This window comes from Pteropus alecto, unplaced genomic scaffold, assembly GCF_000325575.1.
Source record: "Pteropus alecto unplaced genomic scaffold, ASM32557v1 scaffold49, whole genome shotgun sequence".
Taxonomy (NCBI): domain Eukaryota; kingdom Metazoa; phylum Chordata; class Mammalia; order Chiroptera; family Pteropodidae; genus Pteropus; species Pteropus alecto.
In genome coordinates, this window is record NW_006443131.1 from 1,326,373 (window position 1) to 1,343,592 (window position 17,220).

The 17,220-nt window shown below is 57.7% G+C and overlaps 1 protein-coding gene across 2 annotated transcripts; it reads right to left on the bottom strand.

Moving 5' to 3' along the window:
- Window positions 1–6: 6 nt before the first annotated feature.
- Window positions 7–13,297, bottom strand: SLC25A44 (solute carrier family 25 member 44). Of its 2 annotated transcripts, none has more exons than XM_006923509.3 (4): window positions 12,713–13,297; window positions 6,957–7,594; window positions 2,626–2,753; window positions 7–847 (listed from the first exon to the last, which is right to left on the bottom strand). In XM_006923509.3, the coding sequence occupies exons 1-4, from the start codon at window positions 13,006–13,008 to the stop codon at window positions 656–658; spliced, it is 1,254 nt and encodes a 417-aa protein (XP_006923571.2). In that variant the 5' UTR covers window positions 13,009–13,297; the 3' UTR covers window positions 7–655. The 2 variants fall into 2 exon arrangements, with proteins under 2 accessions (XP_006923571.2, XP_015453866.1); XM_015598380.2 differs by having other exon boundaries at window positions 712–847; window positions 2,626–2,748.
- Window positions 13,298–17,220: the final 3,923 nt, after the last annotated feature.

Genomic DNA, 17,220 nt, shown 5'->3' on the forward strand with positions numbered 1-17,220 from the left:
GTACCTTTTCACACCATGAGGAAGGGTGGCTCTGACTGCAGGATGGGCGCGTTAGCAGGGCAAAGAGAGTGGCCCAGTTCACGGGCGCTAACAATACGTACACCAAGCTGTAGTGTCGGCATTTCTCCTCAACCTAACACCCCTCCAGGGAGGGCGCACGCTCCGGAGGGCCAGTGGCGTCTGCTGCTTCTACTCCCCACGCGGAAGAGCCGGGCAGCTTGCCCCCGGCGGCAGGAAGAGCAGAGTAGTCTGGTGGCCGCTCAGGCCCAAAGCAGAAATGAGCAGCAGGCGAGGGCTGCGGCCCGGGAGCACGGCCCCGGGTGGTGAGCCAGCTCTCCGCGCAGCTCTTCTCAGACCTCGGGGTCGCGGGTGCAGGGCAGTCGGGCAAAGGGCCAGCGGGACAGGGGTGCCAGGGGCTCGGCGGGGAGGGGGGTTTCCTCAGGGCAGGACCGAGGACAGGGACTGTGTGAGGGAGCCCAGTTTGGCCAGAAAATTCAAATCGACGGGAGCCGGGCCTCCGCAGCCGGGGCAGGTCAGTCTCTGTCCCTGGCCCGAGCAGGCCGCTGTGTGGCAGGGGGACTCGGAGAGCGTGCGCCCCCGGCTCTGCCCGACCCCGCACAGTGTAGGAAGCGGCAGGCTTCTGTCCCACCTCGGGTTACCAGTGTCTCGAGTCCACCAGCTCCGGGCGCAGGCTGAGCTTCTTGAGGCTCTCGTAGCCCACCACGATGACAATGGTGGAGGGCGTGGCCGAGATGATTCGGGCTGAGAGCCCCTTCATGAGGCCCCAAGGGCCCTCTTCTGCCATGAGCTGTCTGAAGGTCAGGATGATGGAGGTCTTGCCCTCAACCTGGAAAAGTCCACACAGTACAGGGTCAAGGTCGGCAGCCAGAGCCCTCGGCTCCACCCCGCCCCACCTGCGGCAAAGCGGGAAGAGCCGCACTGTGGAGCCTGAGGGCCAGCACGGCGGTTTGGGGGGTTCCGGTGCCAGACTGCCAGGTCTGAGGTCTGCTCCCCAGTTTCCTAACAGCGTAACCTTTGCACCTCAGCTTCCTCAAACATAAAACAGTGATAACAGTCCCATGCCACGTGCTTGTACTGAACAGTAAACAAAAGGACACCGGTAACCGCCGAGGTCAGAGCCTGGCAGACAACGCGTCCAGTAAGCGGCAGCCATTGTTAACGTCATCAGATAAGCGGGACACCGCGAGCCTCTGGAGCGTGCTTCTCTCCGCGCACAGGGAGGCTGCGTGAAGTCGGCTCTAAGGTCCTCTGCAGCTCTGCCAGTCTGTGATTCTGAGCCTGGTCACCTCGGTGGTCAACTCAGTGGTCACCTCAGTCCCTCCAAACCCTACGGCTAGAGTCCTCCCCTCCGACCCTGCTGTCTCCCAGGCACCTACTTCCCCCTCACACTGGAGGCCTGGCCGAGCAGGAAGCTCATCTCGAGTCCTGCCCGCTCGCCCAACCCCCGCACCCTGCCACCAGGCCGCGCCTTCGGAGACAGCCCACCGGAGCCTCCGCCAAGGCAGCACAGATGCACTGCTCATTACGCCCCCCAAACGCATGGCCTTCCCAAGGGGGTGCACCCATGGCTAAGAACACCGCCCCTCCTCCCGGCCTCCTCCACACTCCCCTCCTCCTCTGTCCTCTCCTCTGACCACTTCTGCTCTTATCCCAGCCATGTCACGGGCTTTGCAGCTGTGCCCCTGGCCCTCACGTGCGCTTCGTCTCCTCCGGCCTGGGAGCGCCTCAAAGCGGTGGCCTGTCTTTCCCCTGGGTGGCCTTGCAGAACACAGGACAGAGCTCAGGCCAGAACGAGACCGAGCCCGTGCACTTTGTTATTCGCAAACCAATCAGATGGCAATGTAGTCATTTTCAAATGTGTGCGGTGGTGGTGGGGAGGGCATTCTTTTCTGGGGACGAAAATACCTACATTTACCAGCCACCTGCATCGCAAAGCCCTGTATCGGGGAAGCTGAGTGCCCTCAAGCCACTGAATTTCCGTCCCTTCCCTTCCCTCCCCTGCTCACCATTACCAAACGGCCCCTCTCCTGGCCAGCTTTCCCCTTTAGCTACCCCAGCCAGACATTAAAATCCCCATTCTCCTGACCTAAATAAAGCGTTATACGGCAAGATCTGCCATGTGTATGTTATATATCACCGCTCAGATTCCGCTTCCGTGACCTAATTGCTGCAGAGTTGTTTCTGAGCTGACTGAAGATGGGACTATAACGTCTGGAAAGCGCCACCGAGGGCTTTGCCATGTTTGTGCTGAGTCCGCACAGTACAATCCGTGAAACCTATTCAAGAACAGTCATTGTCACTGTCTGTACAGAGCTCGTAGCCCACCGGGGAAGCCAGACTTAGGACATTAACTGAAATCGGCATTTCTAATAACCTCGAACCTGCGAGGTAAGGGCAGGTGGTGACAGCAGCGCTCATCGTCTGAAAGGCCGGCAGAGACCGGTCAGAGCTCCCAGAGGCCTGGGCCAGGGCGGGGGTCGGCATGCGAGACAGCGGAAGAGGCGTGACAGACCTCCAGGTCCTTCGGAAGGGGGTCGGGTGGCCAAAGGGCCGGGGCACGGCCGCAGGGCCTGAAGGTCACGCCTTTGGCGGCCAGTGTCTTACCTGCACTCGGGTCCGGATGACATCCATGGGATTGGTGAGGACGGAAGCAGTGGCCGCGGCCAGGGGGCCTGACATGGCTTGAAGGACAATGTGAGGACACTCCTTGGGACAGAGGTGGGAGAGCTGCTCTGGAATGGGGAGAGACGGCGCTCAGACAGCAGGCGCCACCCGTCTGGCCTCGCGCCGCTGCCAGGCGGCCCAGCAGGAACGACCTCCACGTCCTGCCACCTCACCCCCCGCCCGGTCACTCCCACCTGCTCTTCTCCTTGCTTCCTTCTGAACCAACGAGCAGTTCTACATCTCAGGCCCCTTCCAGAAGTCACCTTGGTTATGTCACCCGTTTCGAACAGGACGAAGTGCCCCAGAGAAGGGAGTTTCGGAACCTCCGGTGGACAGAAACCCTCCCTGCGGTAAAAGCCCCAGGCCTGTGCTCCACTGTCCCCAACTCACAGGCGAGGAGAGCACACGTGACACGTTTCGTATTATGTGCATCGAATTCCTGGGGGGACGCGTTAAAAACTGGCGACACTGCCGTCTTTAGGGACGGGAGCCGGGTGGCCGTGGTGAGGAGCGGTTTACAGCGTCACAGAAGTCCCTCTCCTACCTTCGCATTTTGAGCCCACGTGACTGTTTTTACAAATAACAACAATTATGATTAAAAGGGACCGTCATAGCCTACAGTGAGAACTTTTCTCCAGCCTCTATCAAGAAAGAAAAACTCGTTTTTCAAAATGCTGGCGGAGCGGATGGAACAGTACCCAGTGTCACCCATTCCCAGTGTCGCAAGGAGGTTCACTGCAACTCAATGTTCCCTTTACTGTCTCTGGAGGAGAAAGACCAGAGTTCAACAAAGATGTATCAAGTAGCTACAAGGAGCCAGCGACCCTGGGTTCTAAGGACACAACAGTGAATACAAGAGCCTCAAACCCCTGTGCTTATGAAGTTTACATGCCAGTGGGGGCAGACCGACAGCAAACAAACGAAAAGCGTACAAGAGCCTCAAAGTTTACATGCAGTGGGGGCAGACCGACAGCAAACAAACGAAAAGCAAAACTCTGCAAAATATATAGCTACGTCAGAAAGTGATGTGTGCCAGCTCGAGATGAAAATAAGGCAGGAAAGGGAGACAGGAAATGGCCACACAGGGGTGAAGGGCTTGCCATTTACGCAAGGCGCTTGCAGGAGCCCGCTCTCAGGGGTGGGGTGAGCCCTCGGCTCTGGAAGGAGGGAACACCCCAGGCGGAGGCCGAAGTCTGCAGCGCCTGGGGCAGAATGAGGTGGGGAGAGACCGGCAGAGGCCCCGGACCACGCTGCTCGGACCCCGGCTCTCACACTGAGTGAGACAGGCAGGGGACAGATGCGTCCTAAGGTTCCCTTTCAGTGTCTCTCTACAGTTCAGTCGCCTTATGCCTTTAAGAGTCTTTCCCATGGTTAGGGTCATCTGTGGCCACGTGACTGGCGATCAGGGGACAAGCAGGATGGGGGATGGCGGGGCGGAAGTGAGGGCTTCTAGCCCCAGCAGCTTGGCGCAGCTCTTTAAGGTGGGCCAGAGCCACCTCTCCCTGACTCGTGATGGCTTCCTTGCCCAAGGCCGGCACACAGACAGACCCGACAGCACTGCTGGCTCACGGCGTCCCGTTTCTCTCGAGAAGAAGGCATTTCGCAACCATTAGAGGGCAGCGTCTGGGCTGGCACTGCCAGCTTCCGAGGGCCCGTCTGCCCTCCAGTCCAGACTCCAGTCCCAGCCATGCGCACGCGCCACCTTCCTGGGGCCGAGGGAGAGGACGCAAAAATCAAAGGCAGAGGGCAGGGGAAGGGCCCCGGCCTCCTTCTCCACTCGCCACTCAGCGAGGCTTTACTGGGCACCTGTTATCTGACTTGGCCAAGTGACGGCACAAGTAATATAAATCAGTTTTTACTTGATGCTTATTAAAGGCCCCTGGACGTAAAACGTGCAAATGGACAGGGAATAAACGCCGTCGTGGAGGCTGCAGTGCAGTAGGGGCTGGGACGGGGGGTGAAACAAGCAGGGATCCCGGCCGGGCTCTGAAGGACCGAGGTGCCGACAAAGGGAACGGGAGAGCCCTCCTCCAGCGGGGCCGTTAAAGAGGCCTCTTGGCAGAGGCGGCATGTGGGTCGGGCCCGGGGCCCGAGAAGGAGCTGGCCGCACTGAGGCGAGAACAGAGCTTGGTGTTTCGGGAACCGGAGGGAGGGAGGGAAGGAGGGCAGCGCGCGGCTGCAGAAGGGACGGCGCCAGATCGTGCCGACCTGAGTCCGCCGTGGGAGGCATTCGATTTTGTTCTAAACGCCCACACGTCAGCATCAGTAGATTTTAAGCAAAAAGGAATGATGAGAACCAACCTACTCACTCAACGAACGTTTACTGAGCGCTTCGATTCACCAGACCGAGACACGCAGCGGTCACAGAGCCTGGCACATAGTGGATATTTAACAGATGCCAGTTTCCTCCCCCTTCCAAGAATCTTTCTGGTCAATTCCATCTCAATAGAGCTGGAGAAATATGCATTAAAAAAATAATAAAAGGACCTTCGCACACCGTGGAAGAGAGAAGGCACACACGAGTTAACACTAAGGCACATGCTATACCTGCCTCAAGGAAGATTCAAGCAAAGCTGGGGGGCTGAAAGGCGGGACGGCCCACTCTGGTTCAGTGCCACAGGGGGCGGCTGGGAGAGCAGGCACTGTGGACGCTTAGGGTAAGCAGGGCAGACGGCCCAGATGGCGCCCAGCAGAGGGGTGGCACGGACGGAGCAGGGCTGGGAGGGCGATGCCTGGTCTCGGCGTGGACTAGACACGGGGCAGCAGGAGTTCACTGTCAGAAGGGGCTGAGGCTGGGCCGAAGGGTTTGGAATCTACTCAGCGAGCAGCGGAGCCACCGAGCTTCACAGCCAGGGTTTTCTGGTCTATTTTTTTGTTTTGTTTTGTTTTACATGCAATAAATAAGAGTTTTAAAAGAATTCGGGGGGAGGGGGTGATGGAAGGGCAGGGAGGGGCTTGGAGAGACTGGCTAGAGGGCTGATGCTGCAGCCCCGCGGGGCGGTCCCGGCCGCAGGGTGTCCAGGAGGACAGCGGGGAGGACATTCTGGGGTAATCAGGACCTGCGTGGGGACAAGGAAGAGGGAGTGGCCCAGCGCTGTCCCTGAGGCTTCCGTCTCAGTGATCTGCGGATCGGCAAGGCCACTGACAGGAAAGTAAGTTAGAAGGGAAAGCCAGTTTGGGATGAAGACTAGGTAACGCTTAAAATTTCAGATGTAAATACATGCATCCAAGCAGAAAGGTCCAGCCGTCAGAATGTCTGCCCAGAGTCGGACAGGGGAGTCTGGGAATGGAAATAGAGGTTTTTAGACATATTAGAAAAGCACAACTCAGTTGTAAATGAACTCGGAGGAGGAGAGAAGGGTGAAGACAGAGGCCCGAGAAAGTGCCCACGCTTCCTGGGACGCTCCGACCGCCAGGACCCATTCTCAAAGAACCTGATACAAAGGGCCGGGGTAGAGTCCAGGTGTGTGAATTTTACCAAATGCTCTAGATGAAAGACTGTGTTAAACAGAAGAAAGAAACAGAGCCAGCAAAAAAAAAAAAGTACAATCGGAAAAACAGGAAACTATAAAAGTACATGCAGTGGAAACGTGATCACAACAGCTGAGGAGGTCCTCAAAAACCTGGTTAGCAACGTCGCAGACGATGGGGCCGAGTGCCCGCCGCCGGGAAAGGCCGGGGCCAGCGGCAGGCCCGGGCGGCAGCGAGCACCCACTGCCCTGGTGCACGCCACAGGGCGCCAGGCACTCGGGCCCTGCTCACGGCAGTACGGTCTCCCTGAGGCTCTCAAAAATGTCATCATTCGACACAGTGCCCCCATGTCCGGGAAATACGTGAAGAGAAGTAAAATGCGTGATGAATCAAACGCGTTATAGCACCGGAGAGGTTCACGGTCACTTCGCATCTGGAGCGTAGCGACGCCGAGGAGGGGCGCCCGACTCAAAAGCTCACGCTCGCCCATCAGCTCCACCGTCCAATCTCAAAGAGCCGTGGACGTTGTCCCTACCCGCTTTCCGGTCCTCGGCCAGTACCCCACTACCCCGGTGGACGCCTGGGCGCCCAGGACACTCTGTGCTCCGGCCGCCCGCTTCGCTTGTCGGGCTCCCCGACGCGCGTGAGCTCCTCGAAGGCGAGGACCGTGTCTTATTCATCTCCAAATCGTCCTGGATCACACGTTTGCTGAATGAACGGCCCCCTGTCCCACCGAGTCCCCCACCGAGCCGTGCCCAGAGCCACCGTGTGCCAGCCCCGCTCTCCCGGCCCCTGCTTACCTGCATAGAAATGATAGAAGGGCCACCACACGGCGCTGTTGGGGATGTAGGTGAGCAGGGAGGCCACGTAGCCTCGGTAGAAGCCCCGGAGGCCGTCGGCCCGCAGGATCTGCCTGATGATGTCCTTGGTTTGGCCGAAGGCGACCACGCCCTGTCCCTCGGGGCCCCCTCGCACCTGGAAGCGGCTGGTCTTCTCGCCCTTGCGCTGCATCATCAGGTGCTGGGAGACCACGTCGATGGGCACCGTGATGCTCTGGGCCACCAGGGAGGCCGAGCCACCGGCCACCAGCGACTTGACTGTGTTGCTCTGGCTGTAGTCAGCTACGAACTTCCGGGTGAGCTCATAGGTGGTGACGTAGCACTGGCCTGAGATGAGGGTGAAGGTGTTGACCAGGAAGCCCCGGTAGAGGCCGGTGACGCCGTCGGCCCGCAGGATCTTGACGAAGGCGTCGAAGGTGCCCTGGTACAGGCTCTTGCCCTTCTGGACCTGCAGCCGCGTGCGGATGAGGGTGAACGGGTAGACGCTGACGCGGATCATCATCGTCATCGCCACGCCCAGCACGTAGAACTTCTTCTTGTCCAGGTGCTCCCACTCGATGATCTGGATGTTGCGTTTGTCCTCCATGGTGCCCGAAGCCCTGCGGGTGACAAAGGGCTCAGGACTTCGTCCGTTCCCCTCCCAGCACGGCCCTGGAACCCCGTCCTCGGGCTTCATATCCACGGGTGCCCGCCTCCCCAAAGCTCGCCTTCACCAGTCTGGCTCTGCATCTTCCTTCACAGATCGGGAGACGGCTCCCACCTCTCCCCTTCATCGTCTTTCCCAGTCCCAGAAACTGTCCCTTACCTCAGTGACCCCCGGTCCCACTCCTGCCTCGGCTCCCTACCCCCAGCTTCCCGGGTCGTCTACCTGGTCTCCCTGCCTCTGCCCGGGCCTGGTGCACGTGACCTGGTGTCATGGCCCTTCTGCCCCTCCGGCTCACCCGGGCCGAGCCCAGGATGCTGTGGACACACGGACCACCTGGCAGGATGCGAGGCCTTTCAGTGGGCTGACGGGGTGTCACCAGGTGACATTTAGGAGGCTCCTAAAAGCTGGAGGAAAGCGCTCCGTTTTTGGGGCTCGGGGCGCACAGAGGCGGCACCGCCTCCGGCCCCGCATCTGCGGCTCGGCGCCTCTCTCGTCGGCACTCACCAGCCGAGCGGCCTGAACTTATTTCTGGTTTCCACACTGGCCCGCTGGGCTCCCCCTGCCCCCACTCACTACGCTTCTACTTTCTCCAGTCTGCATTAGAGGAAAGGACGGGGAAGAAGCTAAGAGGGACTTCCACACCACAGGGCACCCCCCACCCCCCCGGAACCTGCCCTCCCTCCAATGAAAGGAGTCACAGCGCAGGAACCAGGCAAAGGTCAGAGTCCCCTTTGGTTATTAGATAACCCACTCTGGAGAAGGAAAAGATGCACTAGAAATCTTGAGGATGACGGGGAAAATCTTGAGGAAGAACATGCTTGGCTCCTTTCATCCCCAAGGATAGAAATCACAGCCTCAGGCTCAGGTAACGAAGGAGAGTCGAGTAACGGAGGAGACACAGCCTCTGCCTTCGAGAAACTCACAAGGAGACACAGCCTCCCTCTGAGGAACGGATGTCAGACACGTTAATAAATGGGGCAAAGTAACGTACATGCGGCCCTTATGTGAAGAGCAGCCACTGCCTAAAGTGTCAAACAGAACTAATAAGCTTACTGATGGAATAAGTACAGAACCAGGGCTTCCGACTGAAGAAGCGTCCGACGAGAGCACGTCCCGTGTTGGACATACTCTGAGTGACGACAGAATACACTCCTCTGTAGGACACAGGACATTTTCGGCCAGAAGGAGAAAGTACAAAGTTAAATTCTAGGAAGTGAGAGAAATCCTCGTGGGCTGGGAAGGGAGGTGGCCACACTGAAGGGCTGAAATGTCCTACACAGCGGGTGCCAGTGCCTCGACAAAGTTCACGTCAAGTGTCGTCATCTGAGTCCCCCAGCCAAAGGTCCCAACCAGCCTGGGGAGCTCCTTGGTGTCCCACGGGGCGGCTTTCTGGAACACCCTGAGCTGGCCTGTGTCACTCTCATGAAGGTACAGGACCCCCGTGGTACACACGGAGCGCGTGGGAGCCAAGGGAAGACCTCGCCTTGCAGGTGAGGGGGGGCGAGGCTCATCAACCAGCCAGACTCCCTGGAGGAGGGCGACGCAGTGTGAATGGGGGAGAAATCCACGTGGACAGCGAAGGGACGCGGCCTGGAACCGCTGGCTGCCAGAGCGCAGACCGAGGCAGTGGGGGTCTAGAAGGACAACCCCTGGAACACCGCGTGCCCCCCGCTGTGGGCAGGGGCCCCTCCTCCGTAGCCTCAGCCCCACCCGCCAAGTCCAGTGGGGTGGTCTCCTCCTTTGAGTCCCTTCCAGAGAAGGCGGTCACTTTGCCCATGCCCCAGGGTATCTGTCACCTGGGGTCCCAAGGTCTTTTCCCATTAGCACTGAGAGATGAAGAGAGACACTGGGATTAACCGGACACCTGTGACCGCCTGTAATCCTCTCGACAACCTGTGTACAGCTGGACACTTCTGCTAAGTGAGCAAACGGCAGATACAGTAAAGGAACAGGCCAAGGTCACGCGGCAGGTCGGTGGTGGTGGCAGGACATGGGCCGAGATCTCTTTTGGGCTCCACTGTCTCCAGCCCCTGGGAGTTGGGACACTCTGACACAAATCCTCCAACACAAATCCGCCTGCTTGGCCGCAGGCCAAGTCGTCCCCACCACGGGGGGCAGTACGAATGGCCTCGTGACGGCAGGTCACCCAGGGGTTAAGCACGAGCGCCCGGCCCTGCGGGTGCCCAGGGGTTTCTCCCAATTCTGTTCCAGAGAAACCGAGACCGTCCCTGCTTCCTCAGTGTGTCTGCGGAGTGACCCAGCGGAGTGGCTGGGCGGGCACATTATTGTCACAGGACAAACACAGCAGGGCTCAGGCAAAACCGCATGCTAAGCAGGGTAGAGGCACAGCGACGAAGGATTCTGTTGCAGGACCTGGTTCTATGGGGACCACCCCAGCCTGCCAAGGAATCAGCACCCACACCTCCTGATGAGGGGGCCCTAAGGCAGCACCCGCTTTCGTCCATCTCAGACCTGTGCCCGTCCATTTTAAATTCCCAGAAGGAAGGGGGGGCCCTCCGATGCTGAAGCAGGTAACTCTCAGCATTGCCATGGTGACAGGAGATGCCACTCGGATAAGCCCTGCCAGCTGGAGGAGAGGGTACTGCAACCATTTCCTCTACCCCTTCAAAAGGCGGGGCTGCTCCCAAAAGGTGTGGTCCAGACTATTCATGGCTATACAATCTGAACTTTCTGCTGAAACATCAGAACCAGTTTCCCTTGTTTTACCCCCTGGAAAATCCTCCTCGTGGATCCTGTGTGCAAACCTCCTTCAGCCTCCCTCCTCCCAACTCTGCAGACGGACTGCGACCGACTGTGACCAGCTCGACCAACTGCGACGGGCTCCTCCCAGACCCTTATTTGTATGCATGGCTCCGGCCCTCAATTTCCTCCTCCCTTTACCGCTGCTCGGGCACAAAGGCAGAGGTGATTCCTATGGGGACCCAACACACGACCCAAGATGTCCTGAAGTCATCGAATGAGACGTGGGGGCAGAACCCCCACTGCCAAGCCCACCGGTGGAAAGGGACACCTGGAGGGATGGGTGCGTCTCCTCTCCGCTTCCACTTCCTCGTGCGGGAAAAATTACACTCTACTATTCACTAGGTAGGATTCTGATTCAGGACAAGGCAGTGTCACCTGGAATACAAGGTCGCGCCGTGGAAAAAACACTAGCCGTCGGGAGATCCAAGTCTGAGCTCCGCTCCCATGACTCAGCAAAAGGACTGGAACCAAGCACTTCACTGAAATTCGGTTTCCTCACCTGTGCAATGGGGCTACTAAAGGCTGCTACGCCAGACAGTCACGCGCCACCTGACGATAGGATACACCTAAGGGATGCGCCGCCGGCCACTGTCGTGCGAACGCCATAGCGCATGCGCACCGACTCCGACAGCGCGGCCGCGGGCACCCCAGGGCAGTCAGGTCCCTCCCCTGCTCGCGGGCTGTGGGCCGGGGCGGCACGTCACTGCACTGGGCGTCACTGCACTGGGCGTCACTGTACTGGGTGTCACTGCACTGGCCACTGGAGGCAGCTGGAACGCCATGGGGAGTAGGTTCGTATCTCAGCCCCGACGAGACGCCGTGAAAACACGGTATGGGAGATGGAAGGCGGTGCACCTGCGCGGGGCGCCGCCCACGGACGGAGCCCAGGACTGGGGGTCGCGCTGGGGGAGTCAGTGCGTGAGCGGTGCGTGGACTTGGCACCTGGGCCACACGCCCTTCACAACACAATGCGAGATTCCATGGAGCACGGCGGAAGACGGAGCGATCGAGAGGCACGGCAAACACGGCCCACCGTTCACAGCGAACGTTTCTCGTCTGAGCGGAAAGGGGGAACAGCGCATTATCACGATCGAGCACCGCGGACCGCACCGACGGCACGCGCTCCACACCGCACGCCTGGCGGCGCCACGCGCACGTGGGCCGCGCGCCGCCCTACGACACTGCGACGACTGCAGCGGCACTAGGCGACAGAAATCTTGCGGCTCCATTATGATCTTGTGGGAGCAGCGTTGAATGTGTGGCCGGTTGTTGACCGAAGCGTCATCCGGCAGCGCACAACTGCGTAAGTGTGGTGTAAGGCACACGAGCCGACACATTCTGTTTCCAGCAAAGCATTTCCACCGCTGCAGAAAGCTCTGTGGGGCAGGGCTGCTCAGAGTGGAGCACAGACCAGCAGCGTGGGCATCGCCCACGAGCCCGTGAGAAATGCAGAATTTGAGAATTTGCCCCGCAGACCTGCTGAATAAGAGCCGACGTTTTAACAAGATCCGGAGTGCTCAACGTGTCGGAGTTCGGGAAGCCACGCTTCGAAGGCTAAAGGCTGCCAGTATCACAACCATGACAGCTACCCCAAAAGCCCGGGACCATCCGGGCTGGGCTCGCAGCACTGACTGCATCCCGACCTGTCACCGGAACCGGCGCCAATGATGACTACTAGACTCATTCAGAACTCTTCGGTCAGCCGCCCCCACCACATTCACAAGACACACGTGGGGTTTGCTCCCCACTTCTCGGCTGGCAACAAGACCTCTGCTTCCTCCTCCTGTCCCCCTCTTCTCCCTGCGCGTCTGCATGAACGCTCTGCGACGCGGAGCTACCTGCGTGAAGTGATCGCATCCACACGCCTGCCCGCCGGTCGTAACGAGCTTGCATGTCCTCAGAGGACGACCCTGGTGACATCTCCCTAGAATTAGGTGAAATTCCCACCCGGCCTTCTGTGTTCTTTGATAGGTGCCCACGTGATCCCACATCACAGTCACCACGTGACAGTCCTCTCCACCTACTCCACATGACAGCCCCTTTGTACAGCTTCTGTCCTGGCTCTCGCACAGCCGCGGCTGGGCCCTCGGACATGCCGCTCGCCATGCTCCTTCCGCTGTCCGCGAACCTCATGCTCCTCCGGTAGGAGGAGATGCCTCGTTACAGCCGTCCTGCACCGCAGCCCCAAACTGCGTGGCGGGCTCCCATGGAACCGCAGCCGGGCACTGCAGACACCCGCTGCCCCCTCGACGGGTCCAGGTGCGCGGAGACCTCGGCCCTCGGGCACCGCACCCCGGTGGTTCCTCACCTTCTCAGCTCAGGGCGGTCCCGCCGCGTCCGAGGAGAAGTCCAAGCCGAGGCCCCTAGGCCGCAGCTTCCGCTCGATCCATTGCTCCCGGCGACTGCCGGCCTCGGGCCACATCTTCCTCCATCTCGACCGGGCTCCGGGTCCTGTCGGAACCGGAAATTGGGACTCTGTATTCCCGTTCCCCGGAAGATGAGCTGTGGGAAGCTCCACCAATGGCGTTCTGAGCTCCTCGCCCGCGGACGAGGGAGGGCGGCCCCTGCGGCCATCTTGCGTTTGGGCAGAAGCCACGCCTTCATCAGCTTCGCCGTGCCCCCAGCTCTACGGCGCGTGCGTGTCCTTTCCAATTGGCGAAAATCGAGTCACAGCAGGCGCTTCTTGAAGATCCGGTTCTAAACGGGTCACCTTGTGCTTCGGATCTGTTGGAATCCTCGAATTTAAATTTAATCTGTAATGTTCGTGGAACTTTGCTCATCTGTGGCGCCAAAGCAGTAGAAGCCAATGTGCGGCAGGAAGGAGTGAGGGCAGACGACCAATTTTCAGGCTCCGGAACTCAAAAGATTGCAGCAATAGGGGACATCTTGGAGGTGGAGTCAATGACGTTAAGAGTCTCTTCCAACTCTGAAACTATTTGCCTATACATGGATTTAAAACAAGAGGGAGAGCTCTTTAAATGGGGGCGTGGGAGGCCTGGAGTGGGGTCAATCCATTTCAAAGTAGATATTTCCACAACTGAACGACGAAAGGACAAACGACCAAATTTTAAAATGACCAAAGGTCTCGAGTAGACATTTTAACACAAGGGAAGTACAAATGGCCGATAAGCACACGAAAAGGTGATCAATATCATTCGTGATTAGAGAAATGCACATCAAAACCACAATGAGATCCCACTTCACGCCCCGCTAAGATGGCTAAAATGAAAAGAGACAAACAAACGAAAAGCCTGGACATAACAAGTGTTAACAAGGATGTGGAGAAATCGGAACCCTCAGACGTTGCTGGTGGAAATGCAAAATGGTGCAGCTGCTGTGGGAAAACAGTTTGGCGGTTCCTCAAAAAGTTAAGCGGAGTTACCATATGACCCAACAATTTCACTCTGAATATATACCCAAAAGCACCGAAAACAGATGTTGAAACCAAAACTTGTACAGGAATGTCCATAACAGCACGACTCGCAGTGGTCAAAACTTAGAAACAGGTGGCGATACATATCCACACAATGGAATGTTATTCAGCGATAAAAAGTAATGATGTATTGATCCATACGATATGGATGCATCTTGAAACCACCGTGCTAGGTGAAATAATCCAGACACAAAGTCATCTTTGGTATAATTCCATTTATACAAAATATGCGGAATAGGCAAATCTATAGAGACAGTGGATTTGGTGGCTGCCGGGGACGGTGGCGGGAGAGAGTGGGCAGTGACTGCTTAATTAGTGCGGGGTTTTATCTGGGGGTGATGAAGACTGCATGCATTGTGAGTGACCACGTGTCACAAATAGTAAACTTTGTGTCGTGTATTTTACTACAATAAGAAAAATTTGAAAGTGAATTTTCACCTTCAAAATAATGTTTCTTATACGTAAGCCAAGTCATCATGCTGTGCCCGTAAAATTTTTACAGTGCTGTATGCCAATTGCATCTCAATAAAAGTTGGGAAAGAGATACTGTTCTTCATTAAATACGTCTTTTACTATAAAAAAATATTTGCTGCCTCTAGGATAGATCCCTCCTCAAGTCCAGATCTGTGTTGACAACTGCTTCAAAATACCTAATGGAGACTTGGAACTTAGTGTGACGGATAGTTTTAAGTCAGTTTGGCTAGGCTGCGGTACCTAGTCCTTCAAACGCTAACACTGTTGCTGTGGAGAGATTTTGTAGGTGTGGTTACCACCTGCCATCAGTTGAGATTACCTTGATAATGTAAGTGGGCCTCAGCTAATCAGTGGAAAGGCCATTAGGACAAAACTGAGGTTTCTCCGAGGAGAAAATTCTGCATCAAGACTTTAGCATCAGCTCCTGCGCCGTGATTCCAGACGCGCCAGCCTCCGCCATGGCCCAACCAGCTTCTCGAAGGATCTGTATTGGAGAATCCCGACTGACATCTAGCGTGTCCAACTGGAACTCCCGTTCTCCCCCACATCCCACCTCCCTGCTGTCGTCCTCATCTCAGATATGGCAGCTCCATCCTTCCATTTGCCCAGACCAAAATCCTGGGAGCCATCCTCGAATGTCCCTTTCCTTGCACATCCCACGCAACCCATAATCGAATACCATTGGCCTTATTTTAAAAATATGTCCAGGCCTTGACCACTTCCCACCACCTCCAAAGGACCACCCTGGGCCCAGCCACCATTATCTCTCACCTGGATTATTCTAGTAGCTTCCTCCCTGGTGTCTTCGCTTCACCCTTGCTTCTGCTACATTCTAATCACGATAAAGCAGCCAGAGTGGTACTTTTAAACTGAAAGTCAGATTCCGTCCCTCCTTCGTTCAAAACCCTCCAGCTGCTCTCCAGTAAGTCGTTACGATGGCCTCCAGGGGCCGACAATCCACGCCACCCCCGCCGCCCGCCCCAACTCCTATCAGCTTTCTCTATCTACTGCCTCAGGACCTTGGCATTGGCTGCTGCTTCTTTCTGGAAGTTCTTACAGGCACCCACAAAGCTCATGTTCTCGCTTACTTCATTGTTTCATTGTTCAATTCAGCCATGGTTCAAACCCGGCCTTATCAGCGAGACCCATTCTGAATCCTGCTTAAAACTGTAGACACACGGCCCTTCCACGCTCGGCCTTCCTTCCCCGACTCAGTATTTCCCTCCACAGCACATAACCTCCTAATGCGCCCTGCCTCTCTTACTTAAATACCTATTATTTGTCTCCCACACTAGAACGTCTAAAAAATAGTGTGTGTTGTTCACTGATGTGCCCTCGGCATCTAACGGTACCTGTCACGTAAATATTTGTTGAATAGTTGAATGGAGTTCAGCACTGAGAGAGTGCCCGCCGCGGGTGAGGCATACAGAGACACAAGGAGGCAGCAGTATTGCGTGAAGGGGTTTATTCCGGGGTGTGCGTAGGGCACTAACTCTGCGTGGGAGGTTAGAGAAGCATCACAGAGGATGATGTTCTACGTGGGAGAAATGGCAGGAACCTCGCGGTGAGTTGCTTTGGGCACGGTCATTCATCTCCGTGTCACCAAGACCTGGATAGTGCTGGGTGCTCAGGAAAGGTGTCCATGACACTGTGTAAAGGGGCTCAGGGACTGCCAGCGGCGCCGAGCTGTGCCTGGACGAGCTGGAGGAGAGGCAGGTCATCCCAAGAGGAGGGACTTTTTAAAAATTCTGAATTTAATGAAAAGCGTTAAGGGTTTTAGGCAGGATTTTTTTTCCTAAGCAAGCCCCCTTGACCCCGACCGGAGAGTGATGTGTGCATGGGACCAGGAAAAGGTGGCAGAGGCTGCCTAGGGGTTGACTCTGGCTGTCTTGGTGAGCTGGTTGGAGCCTAATGGGACTGGACAGGTGCTGAGGAGTGTCAGGGGTGGGGGGAGGAAGAGATAGGGCTGGTGGCCCAGTGAACCTGGGCGGGGGAGAGAGGAAGTGTGGGATGGGCCTCAAGCCTCTGCACTGCAGTGTGATCAGCTGGCATGGGGAACGTGGGTGCGGTGCAGGTTTGGAGGGGATGATCAGTTCTGTTTGGGACACGTTGCATTAGACATCCTTGGGGTGTGTCCGGGTGGGGAGACCCAGTAGCGAAAGGGGAACAAGGAGTCTGAACTGGCGGTGCACTGTCCCCACAGAACCTCTTCACCCCCATCCCTGGCTCCAGCGGTCCCGCCCGCTGTCCCCGTGGCTGGGTGATGAGCCTGCTAGGGCGAGAGGCGGGTCTTCCCCGCGTGTCCCAGCCAGGCCGGATGCTGCCCAGAGAAGGTCCTGCGAGTACGTTTGCTGAACGAGTGACGCGATGTCCTTGGTGAACCGGTGGGAGTGGAGGCCATGGGCACGGAGGACACTGTCCACGGAGACCTCTGAAGATGGAAAGGAGAGCACTTGCAGGAGACGAGGAGCAGCGGCGGCGAGGGGGGAGGGGGCGGGGAAGCGGGAGCTCGGCTACCAGGGCCGGAAGGAGGTGTCGCCAGTGACTGGGCAGCAGAGGGCACGTGGCATGGGCCTGACCACGGCTCTGCTGTCCTGGCGTGGGCATCTCCTAAGCCCGCCCCCCCATGTCGCTACGGCAGGGGGCCTCACACTGAAGGCCGCCCCCACAGGCTGAGGCACCTCCTGTCCCCAGGGGGTTGACAGTCCAGCAGGGAAAACCACACGTGCCATCCGCTCTGTGTCTTACCTTCTCATGCTGGGTCCGAGTCCGCCACGAGCGCTGGGGAAACCTTCGGGCAGAAGCATCCGCCAGGCCTGGGGCAGGCCGGGAAGGGGGGCGGAGGACCCGGCCTCCAAAGGCACCTGAGCGGAGGTGAGGAGGGAGCACGCGCCGAGTGACCTCGGGGC